This window comes from Mollisia scopiformis (genome assembly GCF_001500285.1).
Source record: "Mollisia scopiformis unplaced genomic scaffold LY89scaffold_29, whole genome shotgun sequence".
In the NCBI taxonomy this organism is placed as follows: Eukaryota; Fungi; Ascomycota; class Leotiomycetes; order Helotiales; family Mollisiaceae; genus Mollisia; species Mollisia scopiformis.
In genome coordinates, this window is record NW_017263609.1 from 62283 (window position 1) to 85458 (window position 23176).

Consider the following 23176-nt stretch of genomic DNA (forward strand, 5'->3'; position numbering starts at 1 on the left):
TCTTCCCTGACAGACTGCGGGGGCGGGTCTGCATGATGCTCAATCGAAGCCTGAGCAAAATTCACCACGCCGGGATGAACTCGAGCCGGGGTACGGACGTCAATCAATGCAACTCCTTGAATCGCCCAAAGAAAGATACCGCAACACACCAACAAGCAAACCTCACAGCTAATTTTGATTTACTTTTTAACTTTGTAGTCCCGTTTGGGTTAAACCTGGGTTCCATATCCTCGGTTGAAACTCTAGTCGTGGCCTCAACGTCCAAGCTCACCACGTTTTAGGTTGCGAGAAGTTTCAACCCTGCGCCACCGCACCTTATTACTTCGGGGCAACAACTACCCATCCCAATAGTCCAGACACCTCTTGTTTTCTCCAAAATCCAATTTGGGCGCCGCTCATTGGTGGCACGCGAAACGGAATTCAAACATTGATGAATCAATTTCTGGTAGGCCAAGAGCTTGCGCGATAATATAGAAAGGGAAACCCTCCCTGTGCAAATCGAGAGGAAACAGATAGTGGGTAGTGCCCTGTTCTTTCAATTTCTGGTCAATCGTATTCTTATTACTATTGTGTGTTGGTTGGGGATTTTCTTTTTCTGTATTCTACGAGGAGATCACTTTGCGCAAGTCGCAATGGCTACCACTACTACTACCACTACTACAACAGCTCTACCGGCTTCAAGTCTGGGACCGATAACGATTGCGGTGGGAGCTGTATTTCTGGGTATTAATGCTTTCTTCATCGGGTTGCGATGTTATGTTCGGGCAAGGATCTCGAAGACTTTCAACTTCAATGATGTGTTCATGATCGTGGCTACGGTAAGAGCTGGTTGATTTGGTGAGAGTGCATCATGAACTGACTCTTCTTAGTTCATTTATGCGGGGCTTTTCGCTTTGCTCATCTTCGCTGTTAGAAATGGAGTTGGTGGTCACACATCATCTGCAACTATAGTCGGAATTGGAAATGCTTTGAAGGTATGTAAGCCGGAACCCACTATTCTACAGAGTATTGACGCGGCCAAGTTTATATTCTTCCTCGAAATCATCTATGTCGTCCTCACGAGCATCATGAAAGCCAGTCTCGCCATCACCCTCCTCCAATGGGCTAAAGTGAAAACCCACATCTATCTTCTCAGAGCAGCAATCCTCATTGACGCTCTCATCTGCATTATCGTCGTCGAGTACTTTCTCGTCCAATGTGCTCCAATCAGCTACACGTGGAGATTGGTCGATCCGACCGCCAAGGGTGTGTGCTTGCCAGCCGCTCAACAGATTGCAGTAGGATTTGCGCTCTCGGGCACAACTGTCAGTATCGATATGCTGTTCCTGATCGCTCCCTGGATCATGCTCAAAGGCCGTGGCGTGAACTCGAGACTCAAGTTGTACATTTATGGTCTCTTCGGCTTAGGCGTAGCGTATGTATCTCCATTTCTCTGCAATCATCACTTGAGACTAACAAGCTTCAGAGCAAGCATTGCGAACTTCATTCGTCTAGCAACACTTGCCAAGCTCAAGGCTTCAACAGATCCACTCTGTAAGTAATCCTCTTCCCGTATTAGAACCTCAATCACTAACGCTGAGTTTCTTAGTCGACGCAGCACCAGTATTCCTCTGGTCCGCAGTAGAAGTCAGCATCGGAATTGCCGTTGCCGGTATCCTCGAGCTGCGCCCTTTGATGCGAAAGTACAACGTGAAGGGCTTCGAAGATTCTTTCGACCAGATTGATGAGGATAGAATTCCAATCAGATTGCAAAGCATGGATAAATCGAACATCAGCTTCCCAACGACGAGAGAGATGGGAAACCAAGGACGACAATTTTGAGCGAGGGATAGCCCGGGCGTGGCGTTTTTGGGGTATTCTTCTTGACGGACCCTGTGCAAGCCAGGTTAGCTTGTTTGTGGTCAAGAGTTGGGATTGAGCTTTGTTTGAAGATTGAGGCAGATATTTGATCTAGCGAATCTTATTGCATTTCAGTGCATTTCATGTTAGACTCGGCGGGACGAGTGGCATAGAGCGAAGATTTGGTTTATGATGGCAGAAAGCGTTGTTGTTCTTTGAAGGAGCCCATTTGTAAATAGAGGAGCTTGCTCACCTCGCTGCACGTCGTGTACGGAATGTTAGATATGAATTTTGATACCAACGAATTCTAGTGCTGTTGCTAACGCCTCCAAGCCAGATCTAGCTCTTTGGAAGTCGAGAACCTATGTGACCTGGTTGCAACTTCGGATACCCTGTTGGCATAATACAGCTGTGGATCGCTAAAGTATCGTCTCAGCCTCAAGTGGTTCCAACGCCTCCATCTCACCGCCCAGCAAGACAGCCAACCACAATCTCTGAAATCCTCCTCACTTGATGAACTACCAGTTGAGAAATTTCGGACACATTTTTTTAGGCGAACCTATAATAGCACAGAATCCTGCGCGCAAATGCTCATTCGTTCGCCTCCACCTCGAGGCCCACGAAAATTATGAAGATGTCAAGAAAAAAGTAGATGAATCCTTTGCATGAAGACTTCATCTCAGGGAAACTTCCTTCCTTAAAGCTATTTCATAACAACCTAGCATCATCTCACCTCCCCTAGCAAAATCTCACTAACCAAATTAAAGCACTTCAGTCGATCTGTTGCCGGTCTCCGAACTACAACCGCGTTGAGACTGAGGCTCAGGAGTCGACAGACACAACGCCTTGAATTCCTCTTTCCCCACAATCAACCTGGGAAATTTCCATGCTCAAGATCGACTACAGCCCAATAAACGAGAATCTCCTAGCTTTATGAATCCTCTGTGCAACCCCACTTGACCTCCAACTCGGGCACAGCCCACAACTACCAACGAATCACGACGCCTCAATCACTGCATCCATTAACACCCAACTAAGGAATTTTCACTCTCTGTTCGGTTATAGACCAGTAAAGCCCTCAGATTTAACTTTTGTGTGGCATAAGATCGGCCTCCACCTTCCGAGATCAGATCGCATAGCTCCCACGACCACCCACGCACTACAACGCCTTAATCACTTCTTCACTCGTTACACCCAATTGTCGAATTTGGCACCACTCTCGCTAAGCCAAGGGCGTTCAACCACCCTTGTAATTGAGAAGTCTTGGCCTCCTCCTCAATCAGGCTCCGATACCTTGGAACGACACCACAACCAGAGAACCCAATCACAACCGCTTATTCACTTCACCCATAAACCCCCAGCTATGAGATTTCGCACTCTAACGAGGGGTAACATGGCTTGACCGGGGTTCCTTTGGCCTCCAAACTGGTGGCTTTACACCAAGCCTCATCCTTCAAACTCAAAACAGAAAACCAATCACAACCTCCCAACCACCTCACCCACAAACACCCAGTTGAGAATTTCTCACTCTCCTCTTCGGCTATGAACCATTGAAAGAGTTGAGACTCTCGGTTATTTTGGCCTCCAAACTAGTGGCTCTACACCAAGATGCACACCTCACACCCGGAGCAGAAACCAATCACAACCGCCCAAACCCTTTCTTGGTGCACACACCAGGTGGAAAATAACAGCTCTCGCTTATGAAGATTATAGACTCTGCCAATAACATGCAATATCTCTCGGCCTCCAAACTTGAGGCTCCAACAAGACACAGCCTTACCCACACTTCCCCCCTTCTCGGCTTCTCACATCCCCAAGCAAGAATTAAACCAATCACAACCACCCAAACCCTCACTCGATGCACACACCAACTGGAAAATCACGACACTCGCTTACGAGTAGCCAGTAAGAGCATGCCCTTCCTAACTCAAAAACAAGGGCTCCGGCCTCCAAACTTAAAGCCCAGCCTCTTGATAGGTAGATAAGAGCAAGTACAACATAATCCAAGTTTGGGGAGGGTAGAAGAGGAACCACTTGGCTTTGGGATGTTCTGATATCGAAAAATGAACAACGATAACGAAAGTTCAAACCCACCAAATTATTCAGCACAGAACGAGAATGTCCCAAATAATCAAGTGCAAGACCGGCTCTTCTCGAGTAAAATTCCTCATCGTCTCTGTGGACTGGACTACTTGACGACATTCCCCCCCTTCCCAGCCTCCTCCAACAACCTAACACCCAACTCCCTCAACTTGAACTTCTGGATCTTCCCACTCGCCGTCTTCGGATACTCATCGATCCAAAAGACATACCTGGGGACGAGATGGTTACTCAACTCCTTCCTGACCCACTCCCTAACCATATCCCTCGTTAGCACCTCTCCCTTTCCCTTCCCTTTCTCATGGTCAGACTCTAATCGATCAACCCCTTCCTCCCCCCTCCCCGCATCATCCCTCCCAACCCTAACCCCCCTATGCACCACCACAAACGCCGCAACAACCTCCCCATACCTGTCATCCGGGACGCCCACCACGGACACTTCACTCACCTCTCTCATGCCAAAAAGACAATTCTCCACCTCCAGCGGATGGATATTCTCCCCTCCTCTGATAATGAGATCCTTAATCCTGCCCGTAATCCGGACATAGCCCTGCTCATCCATCGTCGCCTCATCACCCGTATACATCCAGACCTTTCGATCCGTGACCCTCGTATGCGGGTTCGTGTGGATTTCAACTTCTCTGACTTCCGCGGTGCGGAGAGGGTCGTTGTAGTAATGTTTCATGACGTTATAGCCCGATACTACTAACTCGCCTTTTTCTCCCAGGGGTAGAATTTCCTTGCGGTCGTGGACTGATACGATTTTAGCTTCAACATGCGGGAGTAACCGCCCCACGGAATCGACTCTCTTCTCGATCGGGTCATCGGGGGTCGTCATACAAGAGACCGGGCTCGTTTCCGTCATGCCGTAGCAGATCGTTAGACCCGTCAGGTTCAGTTTATCGTGTAATTTCTCCATGAGATGGGAAGGGACTGAGCTTCCTGCCGCGATACCAGTACGTAAATGCTCAAAGCCTTTCATTTCAATTTCGCCTCGCGCGAGGAGCTCCAGTTCGGCGACGAACATGGTTGCCACGCCATAAAGGCCCGTGGCGGCTTCTTCTTGGATACTCCGGAGCGTGGCTTCAGCGTTGAAGCTTTCTGACGGGAACAAGATTGCTGAGCCGTGAGTAGCGGTAGCCACTATACACAAATTAGCATACATTTTACACATAGATCTAGGAGCCGAGGAGCTTATCCGAAGAGTTGAAACAAATCCTCTTCGATGAGCAGCTCTCTAAAATGATCTTGGAGATCTCGGCTCCTAACGTGAATAAAAAACAAGGGCAGAATCTAACGTACTGTACCCAAGAATAGAGCCAAAACAATGAAACAGAGGCGGCGGACAACAAATAACATCCTCCGGTGTAAGACCCATCCGTAAACCAATAAAATACCCATTATTAAGTATCGAATGGTGCGTCAAACACGCTGCTTTCGGCGTAGAAGTCGTCCCTGACGTGAACTGGATATTGATAATCTCATCTCTGTGTAGAGGTTCATCTGGCACTATCGCCCTCTCTCTACTTGATGAAAACCCATTTATCAACTCCCCGAATGGTGTCGTTGACTTTAGTCTCTCGGTCTGGATCCGTCCTTCAGAGTTATCGACAAGAATGATATTCTTCAGACTAGGCACCGAGATGCTCTCTACTTTTCCACTCTCCAGATCTGGGACGATCTGTTTAAGTAGAGAGATATTCTCCCTAGGCGGTTTGTAAGGTAAATTCGTCTCCGTCCCAATGATCAAATGCGCAGCTTCGAGGTGTGAAAGCGCGGCTATGACTTGCGGAGAGTTGAACGCTGGGTTGAGCGGCACCTGCACAACAATTCATCAGCATCCATCTCCCAACCCCTCTCGTCCCCTTCTCCTTCCCTTCCCTTCCCTTCCTCTCTTCCCCCAACCAAAGAAAAAAAACAGCACTCACCAAAATCCCCCCAACCTTCCAAACCGCATAAGTAACCACCCCAAACTCCCACGAATTGCCCAACATAACCGCAACCCGATCCCCCTTCCCGACCCCTCTTCCCCTCCCTCCAATTCCCCCCTCTCTCAGCGCCCCCGCCAAAACATTACTCCGCTCATCCAGCTCTCGAAAACTCAGTCTCTCTTTCTGGGCGCGCGAGATAAGCGCCGTTTTATCCCCGTGCTGGGCGACGATGGAGGAGAAATGTTCGGGGATCGTGTGCGTGAGGAGTGGTGGCTGTTTTGTTTCTTGTTAGCTTTTGTTCTTGAAGAGGAGGAAGGGGGAAGGGGAGGAAGGGAGAGGAGAGGGGGAAAGTACGGTAATAGGACCCTTGGCATGGGATAGCGTAATGAGCGTCCTTCTTCTGGTGTTGGATTTGCGATTTCCAATTCCAACAGCTCGCTGAACCGCACATCTCAACACTGGAGCCCCTCTCCCTATGCCGTGAACCCCACCACGTCTAGCAGCAACAGCACAGATAATAAACCCTCCCATTGCGCTTCTTCATTATGGCTCTGTCCTTCCTTCCGATCTTCTCAATCTTCTCAATCCTCTCAATCTGCGAAGAAAGAAACAAAAGAAAGAAAGAGAGAAGTTGTCGAAGGAAGTACAATGTCTCACAGTTTCCCTTCCCCAAGAAAAGAAAAATGCGGGGTTAACCGACCCGAGCCGCGGAAGGATCCCGCGTCAGTCAGTTCCTAGTTGCCGAACCCCTATTTTGCTTTACCATTTGCGTGTGGTACACGAGACGAGATGGGGTTGTGTTACTGTACTGTATTTTGATGTCATGTGTCATTTAGAGGAATTGGATTTGAGAGGGTGTTGTTTGATTGTCTGTTTTGAGAAGATGTAGTTTTTGCCTGCCACGAGGGACTTAATAGTCCCAGTGCTCTATAGTTTCGATTCAAGAGACCAACGCAGAGAACAGTCAAAGAAGTCAGGTTGAGGTAAGATATTATATTCTACATCCCTCCACACATAGATAGAGTACCTATGCACGACCCAAAATTCCCCACCTGCATGCATACAATTCCTCAATTCCTAGTTTTGTTCGAGGAATTTCTTTCTGTTTCCTCTGATCCAACTGATCATATTCAAACACACAAGCATTCAGCTCTTGAAAAACTCGTGCTTACTTTTCTCCCCTCAGCATACAATTCTTTGCCTCCCTCCCCCACCTCAATCCTAATACTATAGGATCTAGTGAAGAGGACTCAAAAACAAGCAGAAAACCAATCCACCGTCTATATTTTACCCTTTGCCCTGCCTGTCCTTCCGATCTCAAAACAGAAATACCCAAGGTCCCGCCATGTATTTGTTTCGTATCTGCTTTTGTTGCTTGTGCAGACTCCGCCGTAACGTGAAAAGGTGTACGAGTTATGAGATGTATGCCGCTGATGCCGAAAATAAAGGAGAGAAACGAGTTAACGCCGGAAGAATGCAGGTTGTATTCGGTTCGGGGAGAGGCAAGGCGTGGAATATACAATGAACACCGTTCTTGGTTGTGATGTGCAGTGACGGAAGAAGAGATTATCTCTTCCCTTCATCAGTTGCGCCGATATGACGAAGATTCTCTGGTTTCCAAGTCCCTGTGATCTTGTTAATTCCAATCCTCTTCTACTAGACCTAGACACAACATACCTTCAAACTCATGCTTAACAAATGCCATCGGATGATCATAATCCTCCGCACCCATCTGCTGAACTCCAGGACTGAAACTCGTAATTGGCAGAACAACCAAATCACCAACCTTCTTGGCAGCAGTCATACCCGTAAAGTCTCTCCAGGTGATATTCCCCTTGCTGGTACTCATATCGAAATACCTCTCATCATTCATGAAATCAAAGATGGTATCAGTCCACACAGCCGGTCCCGTAAACTCAATGACCTTGTTATCCTTGAAATTCTTCAACAGGCCAGTTTTCTTCTTATGCAAAGTTTCCTCCGTGATGTTGGCCACGATCTCGCGGAGGACTGGATGACCAGCTTTGGCTTGGATAGTCCATTGACAGAACTGGATCCTGCGAGAATACCACATGGCCCAATCTTCTCGATCGGGATCTGCTTCAATACCAACCACCAAGCCTATCGCTTCCCTCGGAACATTATCCGGTAACCACTCCGCCGCACTCTTCAAAGCATACGTATCGATATCCGAATAAATCCCTCCTCTCGCCAGCAGAATCAGGTATCTGAAGAAATCCGCCTTCAGAACTGGCAATGGCAGAGATTGGTAGGCATCCAGCACTTCCGGGACGCTGGCATACAGATGTCGCAGCAGATGCACCGCAACCTGATCCGTGATCACCTCGTGTATGAAGCCCGGATGCTTCTCACTCCAACTCGCTTCCGCCGGTCTAAAATTCTCCCCAAATTCCCCTGACGCCGGAGTGTATTTCCACGTCTGCCAGATGTAGGCCGGGAACTTCTTCTCGACATCATACGGGAACTGATACGCCAATTTATCCCTCAGACTCGCTTTACTCATGTCCTGCAACAGCTGCTGGCTTCCCGCATTTGGTTTCTTGAGGGGGAGTCGGTTGTCGTAGCTCGAGGTCGTTGGGACGTGGCCCGTTCGTGTGGTTTGGGCGTCGACATTATTATTGTTCTTTTGGTTGTGGAGCGAATCTTGCGGTGGTATTCGATCGGTGGGGAGGGAGGTGTGTGAACGTGTGACGAGGTAGAGCATGCAGATAAAGCATGCTGCTACAATCAGAGCTCGTCTGAAGGTTAGCATGATGGGCAGGCAATCGTGATCCTGAGCCTCTCTGCCCGGTTTTCTCTCTCTCTCTCTCTCTCTCTCTCGCTGCAGAAACCAATCAAGCTCGCCCAATTCCTGTCGGTATCGTCAAATGGGTGATGATATGAAAAGAAAAGAAAGAAGAGAGAGAAAGATCGCTAAGCTCTCTTGTGTCGTGGTTGTGTGCAGGTTGAATGTTGGAAGGACCAAAATGCTGAACGAATGATGGAAATTCAATGCCAAGCAGTGCTCCTGTCCGTGCACTTTCTGAAACGAGAAGTTGAGTCGATCTTTCTAGCGTGAGCAGAAGATCGCGGCAACCGACCGCAACGGGATCTAAGACTTTATTAATGCCGGACTGTGAGAATGACGAAAGGGAACCAGAACAGAACCGATTCTGCAACAGACGAAGAATCGAGATACGCTGAACGATGCTGGGGCTTTTTAATGCGCGTATAGTTCTGATCCAATTGATTCCTCAGCTTCGCATTCTCTATCTGATAGCAGCAGCAGCAGCAGCAGCACCAGTTCTTCTGTGGCAATTGTAGCGACCTGTCTTCCTCAGAGGCCACGAATATCAGTCGTCCGCAGCACACTACTGTACTGAACATCAGCCCCAAAGCCTCCGTCCGTCTCCCAACCAAAAATACATACACAACCCACCAACACACAGCGATCTTCACCTCACTTCACTTCGCTCCACGGACTGAAAAAAAAATGAGCCTCCCTCGCTACCAGAACAATGCCAGAGAAGGGCCACCTGTCCTGTCACAGTCCCGGTAACAGATACACCAATCTATCCATTTAGCAAAAATAACATCTCTCACAACCAACGTATAATCATATTCGCAGGCACCTTCAGCACATGTTTTCTGTGGTTCCGACGGCGTACTGTCCTTGTGGAGACTAGAGACGAGAATATGCAAAGCCGCGTAACCCAACCCAGCTGTGGACCGTACTGTACATGTTCCACAACCTTTGTTTCTCTTTGCACTCTGAGTTGCAGATATATTACGCTTTCCCATTACTTTCTGCACATTCTTTCTCCCTAGAAAATGAAATGTCACTGTAGATCCTCATATCTTTTTCTTCACCCCTAAGAATTCAAACCTCACTCTCCATCCATCCCCACATCTCGTGTTCATCCACCCGAAATTTCCTTCGAACGATCCCCAACCCTCAAGGATACCACCCAGAACAATGACCTCATCTCACCCTACCTGATCCTCACCTCACCAAAAATTCCCCGAAACTCTATGAACCATCCCTCCGACCGGCTGATAAAAAAATGAAAGAAGCTTTCCTTTCCTTTCCTTCCCTCTAGCTCTCACTCATCTATCTCATCAAGAAACTCCGGTGGTTTTCTCCTACCTCTGTACTCGTACCCGTACTGTAGCTCAAAGGTTCCATTCATTGATTGCAAGACCATGTTTGAGATCCACTTCTATATTACCTCGATTGACCAGATTTCTTCATACTTACTTACCATCAAATTCCCACACTAGTCCATCTCACATCCAACCTGAACGAGAAAACGCTCTTCCATCCGAGCCTCCTCTAAATGCAGCAATAATCATTATAAGCTTACCGCATCCCACCATCCACCATCCACCAGCCATCCATCCATCCATCTAGACCGCCATCTCTGCCACCACCACCATCAAAAGAAAACCCGTGTTCACTATCTGATCCGATCCCCAACCACCTCCCTGCCAGCAGCCTCAAAAACGTGGCAACACACACTTCCAAGCTCATCCAGCCACCTTTCCCCCCCACGCTCTTCATCCTATCCACAAAAAAACCCCCAACCCAAAAATGCGATTGAACACATTCACACTTCCTCCCAAGCTGCCTCCATGAAACGAAATAATTCCCACTTTAAACCCATTGAAACCCCCCCCCCCCCAACACACACAAAATTAGAAATATAGATTGTCGATCTCATGTTTGGATAGATGCAATCGTTCGTGTCAGGAAGAGATTCTTGTATTTTATTCTCCCATAAACGCCTCGCTGTGCAGAGAACCAAAAGACAAGCAAGGTACACGCGTTAAGAACAAATCTTCCACCCAGGATATTAAATGCCAATTCGAACCCATCAGTCTCAAAACCCAGATTATGTCACTACCAGTCTTCCAAATTCCCTGGAATCCTATTTAAACCCACACACCATGCATACACTCCCTTCACTTCAAACCTGAAGCGTTAGGCAACGCCAGTTCCCGCAAAACAGTCGTAACCTATAACTCAGTCAGTTCCCTACTCGCGAACTAGATCAGACCAAATAGTAGAAAGGGCAAGGAACATCAAAAGGGAAATCCTATACATGCATTCGTCAACGTGGTATTGTTCCCTGGAGAGTGATGGCCTGAAGATGTGACGTTGGGTGCTGACCGATAACGTGGAATGCTGCCTTCTACAATGTAGATGCAAAGATGAAAGAGAAAAAAACCAGTCCCATGTCCGTTGGCCTCATGACATGGTGCAGAATTTTGATAATCCTGAAGGTAGGGCGTTGCGTGGGAGAAATTGTGGTCAGAGTGTTGGCATATGCATGCTCAGATTGTGGGTAGTCAAAATCCTGAATAATCCGCTTGTGACTGCATCGGACCTCCGGAAAGAATTGGTGAAGGTGCAACTGCTGCTAAATGATCCGGATCAAAACAATGGATGGTAGATGATGCTCCTTGTGCTTGAGGAACTCCTCCTGGTTGCAGAAGCCTGCTGTGGAAAATGTCTTGCAGGATATCCCTTCCAGGCTGGATTCCAGAGAAACACTCTACCTCTGATCAGATGTAACCAGATCTGCAATTTAGAAATCAGTAACCCAGGTATTGAATGACTTCCATGGAATATCCTGTGGAGAGAGTGAACTGATGCGTAGAACAATTTCCGTTGATGCCTCTGGCTGAGAGAAGTATATACACAAACCTCTCTCCTGCTGCCCGGTCCTGGTTCAAGAACGCTCTCATACCCACCCAATCAGAAAGCAGAAGGAATATGCAATTCGGAAAGGTCACATCCCACGGCTGTAGCGAGAAATCCAGGCAGCAGGCTGAGGGTATCCAAAAACACGAGCAAGAAACAAAACCATGGAACGCCCCAACGGCCTGTACAGATGCAATCACTAATGCAAAGACAGTGAATCCGTGTATATCATCCTTCTTTGATCCACGGACCCGGGTCGTCAAGACATAAAGCAGGCAAACTGCACGTGCATGGCCATGTCATCTCCTCATAGGAATCTCAAACGTACAATCCGAAGCCGGTCCAGTTATCTAGTACAGGATATAAGGCTCCAGCCTGTTGTGAAAACCATCTTTAGTCTTCAACTCCTGGATAGAGTGCGAATTTGCAACTCAGAATTAGTCTTTTCATAGACTGGAGCATTTCAGAACAATGGTCTGGTTCCATGAATAGGCACCTGTCCAGTGGATTGATCCAGATTAGGGACTCCGAGAAAACAATATAATGAAAAAACGCCAAGCAATGCGGGCCGATAGGTCCCAAGAATGTTCCGTGGAAAGTCCAGTGGTGGAAAAGTCTAGCGGCGACGGCCGTGATGACTTCTGCTGTCACGATCTGGTTCTCTTTCACGCTCACGCCTGGATGAAGTATTCGAGGTGGCAGGGATATTTGAAGAAGAAGCTAAAGGAGCTTGGCTGTATCCTGTGTCCTGGTATGATCGGCTGTCATAAGCATCCTGGGTGTCGTATGATGAAGCGCCTGTTACAGGAACGGCTAAAAAGTTAGAGACTTCTCTTTTCGAACACTAGATGAGGGGAAATGGCTGGTGTATTTGTACGCACCACGACCATAGTATGGATCTTGCGGCGTGGCATAGACTTGCTGAGTTGGGTTTACTGGTGGAGGGCCAGAATAGTAAGCAGCCCGTGAGTCAGGCTGTTGGTAAGTAGGAGCTGGAGCATATGCATTACTCCTGGGAACAGTGATGGAAGAAGTAACAGGAACACGGGAAGAACGTGGCTGGTCAGCTACGTAATCTGCTCCGGCATAGTAAGTGTCCTGAACGGCATATCCTGTAGGTTGAGTATATCCTGAAGCCGGTTGGGCATAGTTTTGTTGTTGGAATTGGGATCCATTGTCATATGCATCTCCCAACGGGGTGCTTGAGCCGCCGCTGGATGGATATCCTGTGGTGGGTTGTGCTTCCGAGGGACCATAGTACTGACGGGTTTGATGTGTGGCAGAATCACGATAACCCACTGTAGGTGTGTTAGATTTTCGAACAATACCGTTCGAGTCTCGCAGAGAGATACCATTAGCAGGCTGTCCTCTCGAGGCGGTCTGTCGCCGCTCGGCTTCCCATCTTGCTGAATCCGCTTTCAGATCTGCGATCATGGCCTGTTAAGGTTATCATTAGCGACTGACGAGACGATGGTGTGAGGATGCGATATTACAGTCGTGAGATTTCGGTATGCGTTGATGAAGTAGCCTGCTTGCACTTGTCGAGTCTGTGGGTTCTGCAGCAAAGTCAGGACTCTGTTTGGTGCTCCTCATCCTCGTCACTTCGATGGCCTACCTCGTAGTTACCTGGCCGTACGAGAGCATCGTTCCCAAGATAACGACAGATATCTGCCGTGATGACTTCTCGGTCAATACCATCCTTGGGAACGAAATACTCATTCGTACGAGCCGAAGCCGCAGCGCGTCTGTCCCGGTCTGTGTCTCTTCTCGACATGATGGCACGAGTCCGATGGAAAACAAGGTGAGAGAAGAGAGAAGAAAGGAGGATGGCCGACGACGAGGAAACGGGTGTATGGGCGCAAGTCACGCACTATGACCGTGGTAGCCTGGAATGGAATGTTGCACAAGACGGGGGGTGAGAAAAGCCTGGAAGATCCAAGAGGGAGGCGGAGTCCTGAGAACAAATACTCTTGGGTGGGCAGTCCTGTCCAATACGGTCCAATAACGGTAATCCAAAAGGGCAAAGCTGAGGGACGATGATGCGCGAGGATGCGCGAGGATGCGCTGTGAGCTGGCGAGTTCGGTGATGGGGAGGTGAGTGGTGAGGATTGAATGCTGGGAGGCGAGAGAGCGCAAGAGAGGGCAGGCTGAGGAGAGAGAATGGAGAGGGGCGAGATTTGTTAGTCGTGTGGGTGAGCGTGGGTGCCTGTGAGCCTGGCTCAAGATGGTCTGGCTGGCCCGCCGCTTTTGAGATGCGAGGCGTGTGTCTGCGTGCTCACAACGGATTGCTCCAAAGACCTGCCAAAGACTTGGTTGGTCTGGTGCAGCTGTGATCGTGTGTACCTGTGATATAGCGTATGTACTGTACTCTATACACTGGATTGCTTCTGCAGAAGTGGAGGAGCAGCGGAAGCAGATATACTCTGGTCCGGGAACGTGGGGGAAGGATATGAATCGAACGTGGGAAGGAAGCACCTGCACCGAGAAAATTTCATTCAATTCAGAAACAAACAACAACACGACACAGGCACTTCACGGGTACTTAAGGACAGGTCTGAAGAATTCGAGCTATGCTCAAACAATCCTGCCTTGCTTTGCCCTTTGCCAACCACACATAAACTCTCATCTTAATGAGAGAACTTTAGACCTGTCCTCTGCAGACGTGGTGGAGCCCGCATCGCATGGAATCCCCTGACCGCCACTGCGGTGCTCTCGCCATCACGGACAACAGTTGTGACGTTCTCGAGGGAAAGTCTATTTTCTCCAGGCACAAGTGGACGATAGACTTCATATATACATACATATATACTTTAGATTAGCTTTGGGCCCTGCTGCAATAGCAAACCGACAGCATACTTTCGTTTCATTCCTATATAAAAATCCTGACTTCGTCTGAATGTTGTCCGGGTTTCGTAAAGCAGCAGCGCGCGGAAGCATCAGGCTGGGATGCATGGTTGGGCATGAATTCCAGCCCAACAAGGCAGACTAGACTTTGCTTGGGATGCTCTCAAAAATCTCCTTTTGCGTCACCTTTATTCGCCTGTCTCTCTGATTGCTGAACCTGTGATCTCGGGGCTTTTATCTCACAATAGCTTCAAGTGGCTGCTGGAAAGCGCGCAGAAGAATCACAAGCTTCCACGAAAATGCTCTCGAGCAGCGCCGTTCCGCTTTTCGTGCCGAGGAATTACATGCTTAGCTGTTTCTAGTGGAAGCCTTTAACGGGTGGCTCGAAGATCAGCGGTGATTGACATCCGAATTGCCATCTGCCCTTGACTCCTCTCCCCTGAGGCAAAGATACCTTTTCGTCCTCGCAAATGAATTATGGAGCTTCCCCGGTGTATGGACCCATGACTTGCAGATGCAGGAGACCATTTTGCATGTTCATTTTGATGGTTCGGGGTCTGCTGTACTCAAACACCAATAACTCCCACATTCGAACCCAGGGATCGTGCTGCAGAGGTACACTTGCTCAACCAGTATCGTCGGGCTGTTCTGGAATCAAACAAGGTTCGACAAGGCTGGCGGGTTCGGGACCAAACATCGGCTGGCACGTTGAAAATTCCCCTTAGCTGCTGATCCGGGTACAAATTCCCGAGAGCAAGCGAGGTACAATCTTGTGGCATGCAACGATAGGAGAATTGAGGATGTCAAAGTCTCTCCGCATTGTAGAAAAATCGACAAACCAAAAAGCTCTAGAAGTGCAGGACCTTGAAATCGCCTTGAAGTCAAAAGTCGTCCAACTTGAGGAGGAACTTGAAGGTCTAAACATGTACTGTATCCCATGTTCAGCGCTTGAGTTCAAGACATATTGGATTGGGCATCGATGATTTGGACTTAAGAAAGATCGACCTTATCAACCAAAGGCGAGCTTGCTCTGGCCCTTTTCTGGCTTTCCTCGCGAGGTTTTCTTCTTTCCGGTGGCTCCTGTTGGCTTCTTGCTACTGGTCATTGAAGCCATCCTGGATTGAGCTCCATGTGCATGATCCTCATCCTGTAGGTCTTTGGCGAAATGCCAATCCTCATGGCTTTGCAAAGCATCTGACGATTCGAGAGCCTGACTACAACGAGGACAAATAAAATCAGTGATGTGCTGTTGATGGAGAGCAGATGTCCCAGTCGCGACCGGGAAAGACTCCTCAAACGGTCGAACTGCTTCATTCTGGCGAGGCATCGTCGCCGCCACCTTTTCGCCATCGTTCGATAATGCGTTTGCTTCTTCAGCCAAAACACCATCCATGCCGGGTAAGCTCTGGAAGCCAAAGTCGTCGTCGTGCTCTTCGGTGCTGTCAGTCTTGACAAAGAATTTCTGGATCCCGGATTGTCCCTCAACACGACGTCGTTTCTCTGCCCTCTCCTGACCGCTTTCCGGCAGACTTGACTCTCGAGAACCCCCACTAAGGCTTTTAGCTTGTTCGCCTTTCACTAAAAACGCTCCAATTCCCATATTTCCAGATACACCATCTTCGAATCCTGCAACTGCGAGGCTGAGGTTCGCGCAGGGCCAGACCCTGCCCTCTAGAATAATCTGGCCGAGTAGTGTCTTAGCAAGCTCGAATAGTGCAGCCTCGTCGATCTTCTTCCCAAGAGGAATAGGAGCTGACTTTGATTTCGTCTGACCGCCGGAACGATGGTGGAGGTTCATCGTCTTTGGTCTCCTCTTGTTCTCGAGGACTCCCTCCTCGACTAGTCGCGAATAGATGTCAGCAGCAAAGATCCGAAGCCATCGATGAGCTTGCTCTGGTGTATTGATACTGGGTCTGAAAGATTTGGCAGAGAGCATAGACTTGATTTGAGTGCGAGAATTAACCTCACTCGAATCTTGTCCGCGGATAATCTCATGAACCCATGTCCCAGTGTCGTCGCCTAGCTTCTGTTTCAATTGCTCCAGGGAAACCGGTAGAAGGTCCTTGACAGTATCTGTATTGAAAGCGGAAGTGATTTGTTCTCCGAGCTTACCCCCTAAACCACGAATCTTTGTGAATTTGAAGTCCGAGAGGAATTGTTGCACAGCTCGATTTCGAATAATAGTCTGTTGGTTCGGCTTCTTGTGCGCCGAACCAAGCTTTGCCAACATCTTGTTGCTTGCAACACCAGCTGCACCATAGAATATTAGAGTTGGCCTAAGGTAGGATATCTGGACAAGACGGACGTACCAGAACAAGTGTACTTTAGCTTGCTTCGAACAGCTGCCCGGACATCTCGCACAATCTCAGAACTTATGAGGATTGCCACATCGTCCCAATCCGGGTCATCGTCTTCCGTCTCGTCCACGTCCAAATCAACTAGTGCATCCGCTTGCCAATCCAATGCAGTCGTAGGAGGCAACGGGAGCTTCTCACTCGGATCATCGTAAGGAGCTGGTCCCTTCAATTCAGGATAGCGCTCCAACATGATAGAATGGACTTGTGCCGACAGGTCGGCAAAAATCTCATCAATGCTAGCTTTCTCCACCTTCTGCAGATTGGCCGGCAGAGCCTCCTTTATACACGCCAGAATCCTCCTCGACTCCAGCCTATAGGGATCGAGGGAGACTTTGTGCGTTGCAATGTGGGCGAAGGCATCATCGTGATAACCCCATTTCTCTTCCCCGAATTTCCAGGTTGCCACATGTTGCATTATCAGAGTTGGGCAAAGCTTCTTTGCTTCCGAGATGTTTACATGTCGATTAAGACCGAACTTTCTGGCGGGGTAGTTTATCGCTATCAAGCCCTGCCTGTGATTCTTAGCATAGTAATAAAGCAGAGGGGGAGTATGAATACCATTGTTGAACTGCCAAAGGCTGATCTTCTGCAACGCCTAACCTGACCATCTGCTCGACGAGTTAGCATTGTGAATCTGCAGAAAGTCTAGGTGGATCTCGGACACTGCTATGGTGGCTTATTTCTAAGCTACAAGCTCTCGACCTTCATAGACAGGTGCAACAACTCAGTATAAGAACAAGACGAACCTCGCATTGCGCATAAAAAGCATCCAAATCCACATGCGCAATGACCCTCAATGGCGAGCTCGTAGACGATAATGCCAGCTGCGCAAATTGTTTGTAGGTAAACCTCGATTTCTTCCGCCGAGTCGTATTCGGGGAAACGGGCGAAGACGCCTGAAAAGGCTGTGAGGACGACATCGTAGTTGCGGCAGATAACGTCAAAAAGCTGTGATAGCCTTCATAAGGTTCATAACATGTTGACGGCTTTGGTGGTTGCGGTATCTTGAGAGACGCGTAGCAGTTTGGGAAGACGTGCCGCGCATCTTCAGAATGTCTTGGCGAGCGCATCAATACTGATGTCACCATTAAACCAATGAAGTCGACCAAAAGTCACTACACATTAAAGGTTCACAATTTATAGCTACAAAATGCATTTCTCTTTCCTGTTATCATTACTGTCCTCATTTTCTTAATTATCGCATAATAATGTCCTTCTTGTCGCTCTTCCGCAATCCAGCAGTGCTGGGAGCTCTCAATATCACAACCCTCTTCGGCGTAGGCGGTGGAACATATCTCCTGAGATCACATATGATTGAGCTCTCTGAGGATCACGAGGCAAGAATGGTGTGTACACTCCTTATCTATTGTTAAAAACCAGCTTTCGGGGTCGAAGTCCCAATCTTACAAGGAGAATTTGTCATGCAAGACATCTGCACACCATCTTCAGCAATCCTTGATGCTTAAGGAGGGGAACTTTACCCTTTGGGCTGAATAGTGCAGCGCTTAGTGGTGTTGGTTTTCTTCAAGTGGCTGCTATTTCTGTGGGGTGATGTCTGACTGCTGAAACATTTTGACGCCGTGGTAGGACGAACTTGAAGGGACCCTTCGTGGCCATATTGGCTTGATTGAAGAAGCACTAGACAGATTGGAAGGCAAAGCCACAGATGAAGATCGCGGTAAGAAGATGTACGAACCAGTATTCCTCGGTCCCAAGATCCAACTGTTGATATGTCTGCAAGGGACGACTACTATGGAAAGAGGGGACGGAACGAAAAAGCAAAGTAATATGCTTGAGTTCCGATTCGATTGCGACAGCAACAGATGTGCACGAACGCATGTGGATGTCACACCAAAGAGAAGATACGGATAAACGGTGTAAGTGGCGTCCTGAAATTGCCAAATCTGGTGGGATGGGGGTCGCACAGAGACGGGTTGCCATGCAAGTCATCACATTAGGAACGTGCTTGATGATGCTTCTGTACATAATATCACCCGTGTTGAGGCTCAAAATAGGGAACTGGGAAATGAATGGGTGTGTCTCAGTCGCAAATCTGTGTCTGCGCACTTCTTATGTGCAACTGCTCCCTGCGCTGTCAAAGTTCTGATATATGTGCACTTACTATCCAGGGACTATTATGTCGCCGCCCACGTACATTTCGACGCCGGGGCGCTGCTGAAGGTGCCGAGACGTGGCTTTGACAACTACCGACGATGTCTCGCCTACAATATCTTCATCAGGAGTGATCTTGTGGGTCGCAATGGCATTGTTCCCAAGACAAACGCCTCTGGGAGTAACGCCCTGGCAAGTACTGCCAAGTGGACGAAGAGTCAGAGCCGAACAAGAAACATTTGTTGTATTTGATCCTGGAATTTATCAAAACGTTCCAATTCGTCTCATCCGCTATTGTCGTGGAATATGTCGGTCAGTCCGTAAAGTAGGGGCGTGGGCAAAAATAAGGCTACAATGAACAGTAAGTAAGCTGTCCCATAATAGCAGATCCATGGGAGTGGGGTCCGTCAGACGGGTCATGCAGTGCGGATGCTGATGGTATTCTTCTAGAAGACGGTGACGAGAAGCAGTAAGCGCGCGTATGCAGTATGCAAGTGATAGCCTTGGTGGGGTCGGCCCCGTGGAATGTAGCTTTTGATAAAGCTGGCTGTGCATTCAATTGCAAGACATTGAGGCTGGATATGTTACCTGGGTACTTTGAGCAAGCTCAGAGTCCACGATACTTGGTGGCGTCTTCCGGTTCACGGAGCTTGGACTCGATCCAGACCCTTCTATTAGCTCGCCCTGAGCTCGAAGAAAAAGCTCCTGGGCACAAATAGTGAGGACTGAATGATCGGACACTTCCGACGTCGGCTAGGGGTGGGAGATCTGGTGGCACGCGGTCAGTACAACCCTCGCTTCTTTTCCTGTTGCGAGCATATGCTGAATGACTAGTGCAGCCTCATTTCATACGAAGAGTCAAATCCACGAATCTGTGCCCAGTACACACCAATATTTCCAGCCATTGGATCTATATGACGAGCCAGGCAGTGCAAAATCCCAAGAGCAAGACCTCCCCTGCTCACGATGCCTTCAATCTGGGTGAGCGCCAGTATGACGCGGTTTGGAAGCATGATCAGCACCGAAGCTTCTTGATCACCGCGGGGCAGACATGTATCCACTCGTTATGTCCAAAGAGGGAATCCGGGCAGAGCAACGAGGAGGATAAACAACCCCGCGATGGGTGAAACGTCACCACTATGTTGCAGAGGCTCCGAAACGACCGTTAGAGGGGCGCAGGATCGAAGGAAAGATGCTCGGGTGTTGTTCTTTCGCCGTTAACTCTAAATCTGAGGCTGCTGCCATCACCGCGGTACCCAATACTGTGGAGAAGATACTCTCTGAGTACACGGTGTGTTTCGCCCTGGACCTCGATTGCGAGGCGTCTCTGACTACCACAACTTTGTTGGACAGAGACAAGGAGCTTGTCCAGAGGCTGTGCATTTCCTTAGGGAATCATGTCGTATGCTCCTGGAAGGATGGGACATTGTGTGGCCAAGATCAAGTCTGCGAAGCGTCGCCGATCGTGAGACTTGTCCCCGCGGTTTCGATGGCTAACCCTAGGGCAAACTACCTAAAGAATACAGCAAAGCACGCCCAGCTCTGAGGATCTTGACAAACTTCCGCCGAGGAGCTTGACGCCCAGGAGAGGGAGGTGAGGTAGCAAGATGGAGAAGGGAAGGGAATATAAAGACAGCATCGTGGACTCGGAAAGGAGAGATTATAACACAACAACACATTCTCAACACCCTCGAAGCAAAACTTTCTCCGCAAAGACAATACTCGTTCTTCTCATCTTCAGACTACCTTCGAAGAATCGAGAGCTTCCATAGAAGAGCCTTCTCTTTGGGAAGAACCACATACTCGTTTACCTTCCGGCCGATCACGAACGACAACAAGTCAAAGACATCAGACAAGACGAGTCATCGAAACGCAAGGTCCCTTCTTGTCAGTACTCGTCAAACTCAACATGTACCCTACTCATACTCAACCGCCAAGCACGGAAGGATGGTACAAGTGCTGCGCATGCAAGGAGACTATCAATCCCGATCAATACCCAACCGGTTGCAATTGTGGACATACGAAGTGTGATGAATGCAAACCGCTTACACCCCCGCCAAGTCCAATCAAAGACAACTCGAGGTACAACATGCAGTACAACACCTTCAACAACTCTGCAAGTGGGTCTAGGGACCGTACAAGACGACCAGATATAAGGGGTTGGTGGACATGTTGTCAGTGCCAAGCACTAGTCAACCCTAACGTCAACGGAGACACTTGCCCTGTCTGTGCACACGTCAGGTGTGACTGGTACTGCGTCACCAATTAAGATTTCTAGAGAGGATAAGATTTGTCTAGGTCAACGACGAACAGACTAAGAACAAACTCTTCCTACTTGACAGCGTGGACACTGGTGGTTGCGAGAAATTTGGACCTGATGGTGGATAACCTTGTCAGCTTGCAGACGGCTTGGGAAACTGCAGCAATGATTCCGTGGCCCTAGATACTGTCAGTTTCGGCACAATGGATGGGGATTGAGGGATGGAAATGTGTTGATGTCGGTTTTTCAACCTTCGTTTCTTGTTATGTCTTACATGCTTGTTTCTTTTTTCTCCTTAGTGTCCTGTCATCTCGGTGTTGGGGTCTGTGGAGGTCTTTTGATGCTTTGGTTGGAGGATACTATGATTCTTGTTGTCGCTTATAGAGGGGTTATGCTCTTGCTTTTTCTGTTGCTGTTCTTTGCTTTCAATGATGACTCCTATAGATCTCTCTTGTCGTCTCCTGAGTTAGATTGTCTTTTGCTCCAGTATCTTCTGCGTCGGTGGTGGTGGTTGCTGGTCTCTGCTTGTCTTGTGTACATCACCCTGCCAAATCCAGATTTGATGTCGGATGCTTGCAAGTTAAGGTGTCACAAGGTACAGGCTGGCATACCATGTTTCCAAAAGCATAAAGACTCTGTTCGATTCGAGTTGATATTCTTTCATAGACAAGGCTTCTTTCATGTTTGCGGGGTAGGGTCTCATTTTCTGGTGAAACAGGTTAGATGGCGTAGTTAGACACTCTTTTGGTCCACAAGTCGATTCTTGTGGACAGCATTGGCACGTAGAAATCATTCTCCTTACCCAAACAATTTCATTCTTGTGAACGTGACTGGATGCGGTTGAAGTATTCGCTGAATTGTGTCTTAGGAGTATCCACTTCACATTCTGATTATAGCTCTTCGGAATGAAAATCCGGAGGGGCTTTTCGAAAGCCGCTTGTTTGGCATGGCAGATGCCTCATCCAGCTTACTGTTCGACAGTCCTCTGCACATCCTTCGTCTTGATGATCTTTTCTCCTTCTTTGTCCCACTCAAGCATATCGATAGAGTCCTTTGCCTCCCCATTTTGGAGACCAGTGATTCTCGCATACACCCAGACTTTGTTTCCTTCTTGAACGGTATCGATGGCTTCGTACTTGAACTCCGGCCAGAGCGAAGTTATGAGGTGTTTCCATTGCTCAATGAAACCATCAAGATCTTTAGGGGCCCAGTCGTCGTGGGTCGCGGTAAACTCTGGGTGGAGATAGGTGACGCTTTTCTCAATGTCTTTCTTGTTGCAGAAGAGGTCGAGGAATTCGAGGGTAGGAGCTTTGAGGTCTCTGTGTGCAGACATTGTTGCTGGATGCTTCGAGGGACGAGGTTTCTCAGGTTTCGAGCTTGCGTATAGGATATTTGTATGGTGGTGATCTTTTCGTCTTGCTCTGTTGGTCAGGCTGAAGCAGGCTCTCCATGTGGCATGAAGCCATATTTATTATCTCCCACTCTAGCTTCGTCCGTGGAGTATTCCAATATCTCCAGCACCAAGCAGGAAGATCTTCTTCGGGGCCGAGTCTATGTCTTTAAAAACCAAGTTTATCGTCCATGTTCGGATAGAGTCGGCACCACAAAGTGTTGTGGTATGCGGAAGGGCGCTGGAGGGTCTGCCATTGATGATACAACATCGTTAACCCTCGAGGTTTTCCCGCAGAGTCTCCAGGGCGGACAAGACCCCTGCGCAGATCTGACATCCTAGCACTTTTTCACTCACCAACGTCGACGATTGCATGTGAGGATCATGCCCTGGAAATAGCAGTTGGAGACTCTGATGGAATAAGTCCATGGAGGTAAGGCGAAGATGTCCTAATCAACTCGAGCGGCAGTTTTACCCTCATGCTGTTGATGATGATAGTTTCGGCAAGAGCGAAAAGCTGGCTAGCTCTCCAAAAGTCCAAGCGCTATTCACATGCCGAGTTTCAAAAATAGCTGGCCTTGAGGCAGCAACTTGTCATGAGGAAGAATTGTGAAAAATATTGATGATAACACACTAGAG

General features: G+C 48.5%; 9 protein-coding genes across 9 annotated transcripts; 3 read left to right on the forward strand and 6 right to left on the reverse strand.

Annotated features, from left to right (window-relative positions):
* Nucleotides 1-457: 457 nt before the first annotated feature.
* Nucleotides 458-1990, forward strand: LY89DRAFT_280048 (uncharacterized protein). Its single transcript, XM_018206446.1, has 5 exons — nt 458-818; nt 870-974; nt 1023-1414; nt 1466-1533; nt 1589-1990. The coding sequence occupies exons 1-5, from the start codon at nt 633-635 to the stop codon at nt 1819-1821; spliced, it is 984 nt and encodes a 327-aa protein (XP_018063570.1). The 5' UTR covers nt 458-632; the 3' UTR covers nt 1822-1990.
* Nucleotides 1991-3983: 1993 nt separating this feature from the next.
* Nucleotides 3984-5950, reverse strand: LY89DRAFT_788121 (acetyl-CoA synthetase-like protein). The gene is made up of 3 exons (XM_018223137.1): nt 5868-5950; nt 5242-5758; nt 3984-5082 (listed from the first exon to the last, which is right to left on the reverse strand). Exons 1-3 carry the CDS (start codon nt 5931-5933, stop codon nt 4028-4030), a joined length of 1638 nt encoding a protein of 545 aa, XP_018063571.1. The 5' UTR covers nt 5934-5950; the 3' UTR covers nt 3984-4027.
* A 1486-nt stretch (nt 5951-7436) lies between these two features.
* Nucleotides 7437-8643, reverse strand: LY89DRAFT_676037 (glycosyltransferase family 32 protein; the record flags this gene model as incomplete). The annotated part of the gene is made up of 2 exons (XM_018213552.1): nt 7437-7495; nt 7548-8643. The coding sequence occupies 2 exons, from the start codon at nt 8641-8643 to the stop codon at nt 7437-7439; spliced, it is 1155 nt and encodes a 384-aa protein (XP_018063572.1).
* Nucleotides 8644-12017: 3374 nt separating this feature from the next.
* LY89DRAFT_280362 (uncharacterized protein) lies at nt 12018-13685 on the reverse strand. The gene is made up of 4 exons (XM_018206447.1): nt 13190-13685; nt 13068-13130; nt 12456-13011; nt 12018-12372 (listed from the first exon to the last, which is right to left on the reverse strand). Exons 1-4 carry the CDS (start codon nt 13346-13348, stop codon nt 12191-12193), a joined length of 960 nt encoding a protein of 319 aa, XP_018063573.1. The 5' UTR covers nt 13349-13685; the 3' UTR covers nt 12018-12190.
* A 1600-nt stretch (nt 13686-15285) lies between these two features.
* Nucleotides 15286-17683, reverse strand: LY89DRAFT_281011 (DNA/RNA polymerase). Its single transcript, XM_018206449.1, has 3 exons — nt 17334-17683; nt 16728-17287; nt 15286-16668 (listed from the first exon to the last, which is right to left on the reverse strand). Exons 1-3 carry the CDS (start codon nt 17381-17383, stop codon nt 15428-15430), a joined length of 1851 nt encoding a protein of 616 aa, XP_018063574.1. The 5' UTR covers nt 17384-17683; the 3' UTR covers nt 15286-15427.
* LY89DRAFT_724267 (uncharacterized protein) lies at nt 17502-17785 on the reverse strand (the record flags this gene model as incomplete). The annotated part of the gene is made up of 1 exon (XM_018218881.1): nt 17502-17785. A coding segment is annotated over exon 1 (192 nt), but the record flags the coding sequence as incomplete, so codon positions are not given.
* A 298-nt stretch (nt 17786-18083) lies between these two features.
* On the forward strand, nt 18084-18721 carry LY89DRAFT_690284 (uncharacterized protein; the record flags this gene model as incomplete). The annotated part of the gene is made up of 3 exons (XM_018216066.1): nt 18084-18121; nt 18363-18463; nt 18517-18721. Coding segments are annotated over 3 exons (185 nt in total), but the record flags the coding sequence as incomplete, so codon positions are not given.
* Nucleotides 18722-20614: 1893 nt separating this feature from the next.
* On the forward strand, nt 20615-21269 carry LY89DRAFT_280376 (uncharacterized protein). Its single transcript, XM_018206448.1, has one exon. It carries the CDS (start codon nt 20797-20799, stop codon nt 21154-21156), a length of 360 nt encoding a protein of 119 aa, XP_018063577.1. The 5' UTR covers nt 20615-20796; the 3' UTR covers nt 21157-21269.
* A 173-nt stretch (nt 21270-21442) lies between these two features.
* LY89DRAFT_676041 (uncharacterized protein) lies at nt 21443-22480 on the reverse strand (the record flags this gene model as incomplete). Its single annotated transcript, XM_018213553.1, has 4 exons — nt 21443-21608; nt 21759-21853; nt 21950-21977; nt 22119-22480. The coding sequence occupies 4 exons, from the start codon at nt 22478-22480 to the stop codon at nt 21443-21445; spliced, it is 651 nt and encodes a 216-aa protein (XP_018063578.1).
* Nucleotides 22481-23176: the final 696 nt, after the last annotated feature.

Bases quoted from the DNA above. Each gene is read 5' to 3' on its own strand.
- LY89DRAFT_280048 (XM_018206446.1), top strand. From the start codon at position 633: ATGGCTACCACTACTACTACCACTACTACAACAGCTCTACCGGCTTCA. The intron at 975-1,022 runs GTATGTAAGCCG...GACGCGGCCAAG, and splicing joins GAATTGGAAATGCTTTGAAG to TTTATATTCTTCCTCGAAAT. The intron at 1,534-1,588 runs GTAAGTAATCCT...TGAGTTTCTTAG, and splicing joins GGCTTCAACAGATCCACTCT to TCGACGCAGCACCAGTATTC.
- LY89DRAFT_788121 (XM_018223137.1), bottom strand. From the start codon at position 5,933: ATGTTGGGCAATTCGTGGGAGTTTGGGGTGGTTACTTATGCGGTTTGG. The intron at 5,759-5,867 runs GTGAGTGCTGTT...ATTGTTGTGCAG, and splicing joins GGAAGGTTGGGGGGATTTTG to GTGCCGCTCAACCCAGCGTT. The intron at 5,083-5,241 runs GTACGTTAGATT...ATTTGTGTATAG, and splicing joins TGGCTCTATTCTTGGGTACA to TGGCTACCGCTACTCACGGC.
- LY89DRAFT_280362 (XM_018206447.1), bottom strand. From the start codon at position 13,348: ATGTCGAGAAGAGACACAGACCGGGACAGACGCGCTGCGGCTTCGGCT. The intron at 13,131-13,189 runs GTAGGCCATCGA...ACTTTGCTGCAG, and splicing joins TACGGCCAGGTAACTACGAG to AACCCACAGACTCGACAAGT. The intron at 13,012-13,067 runs GTAATATCGCAT...TAACCTTAACAG, and splicing joins CATACCGAAATCTCACGACT to GCCATGATCGCAGATCTGAA.
- LY89DRAFT_281011 (XM_018206449.1), bottom strand. From the start codon at position 17,383: ATGGTCAGGTTAGGCGTTGCAGAAGATCAGCCTTTGGCAGTTCAACAA. The intron at 17,288-17,333 runs GTATTCATACTC...TAAGAATCACAG, and splicing joins CCTTTGGCAGTTCAACAATG to GCAGGGCTTGATAGCGATAA. The intron at 16,669-16,727 runs GTACGTCCGTCT...TCTATGGTGCAG, and splicing joins GCTAAAGTACACTTGTTCTG to CTGGTGTTGCAAGCAACAAG.
- LY89DRAFT_280376 (XM_018206448.1), top strand. From the start codon at position 20,797: ATGTACCCTACTCATACTCAACCGCCAAGCACGGAAGGATGGTACAAG.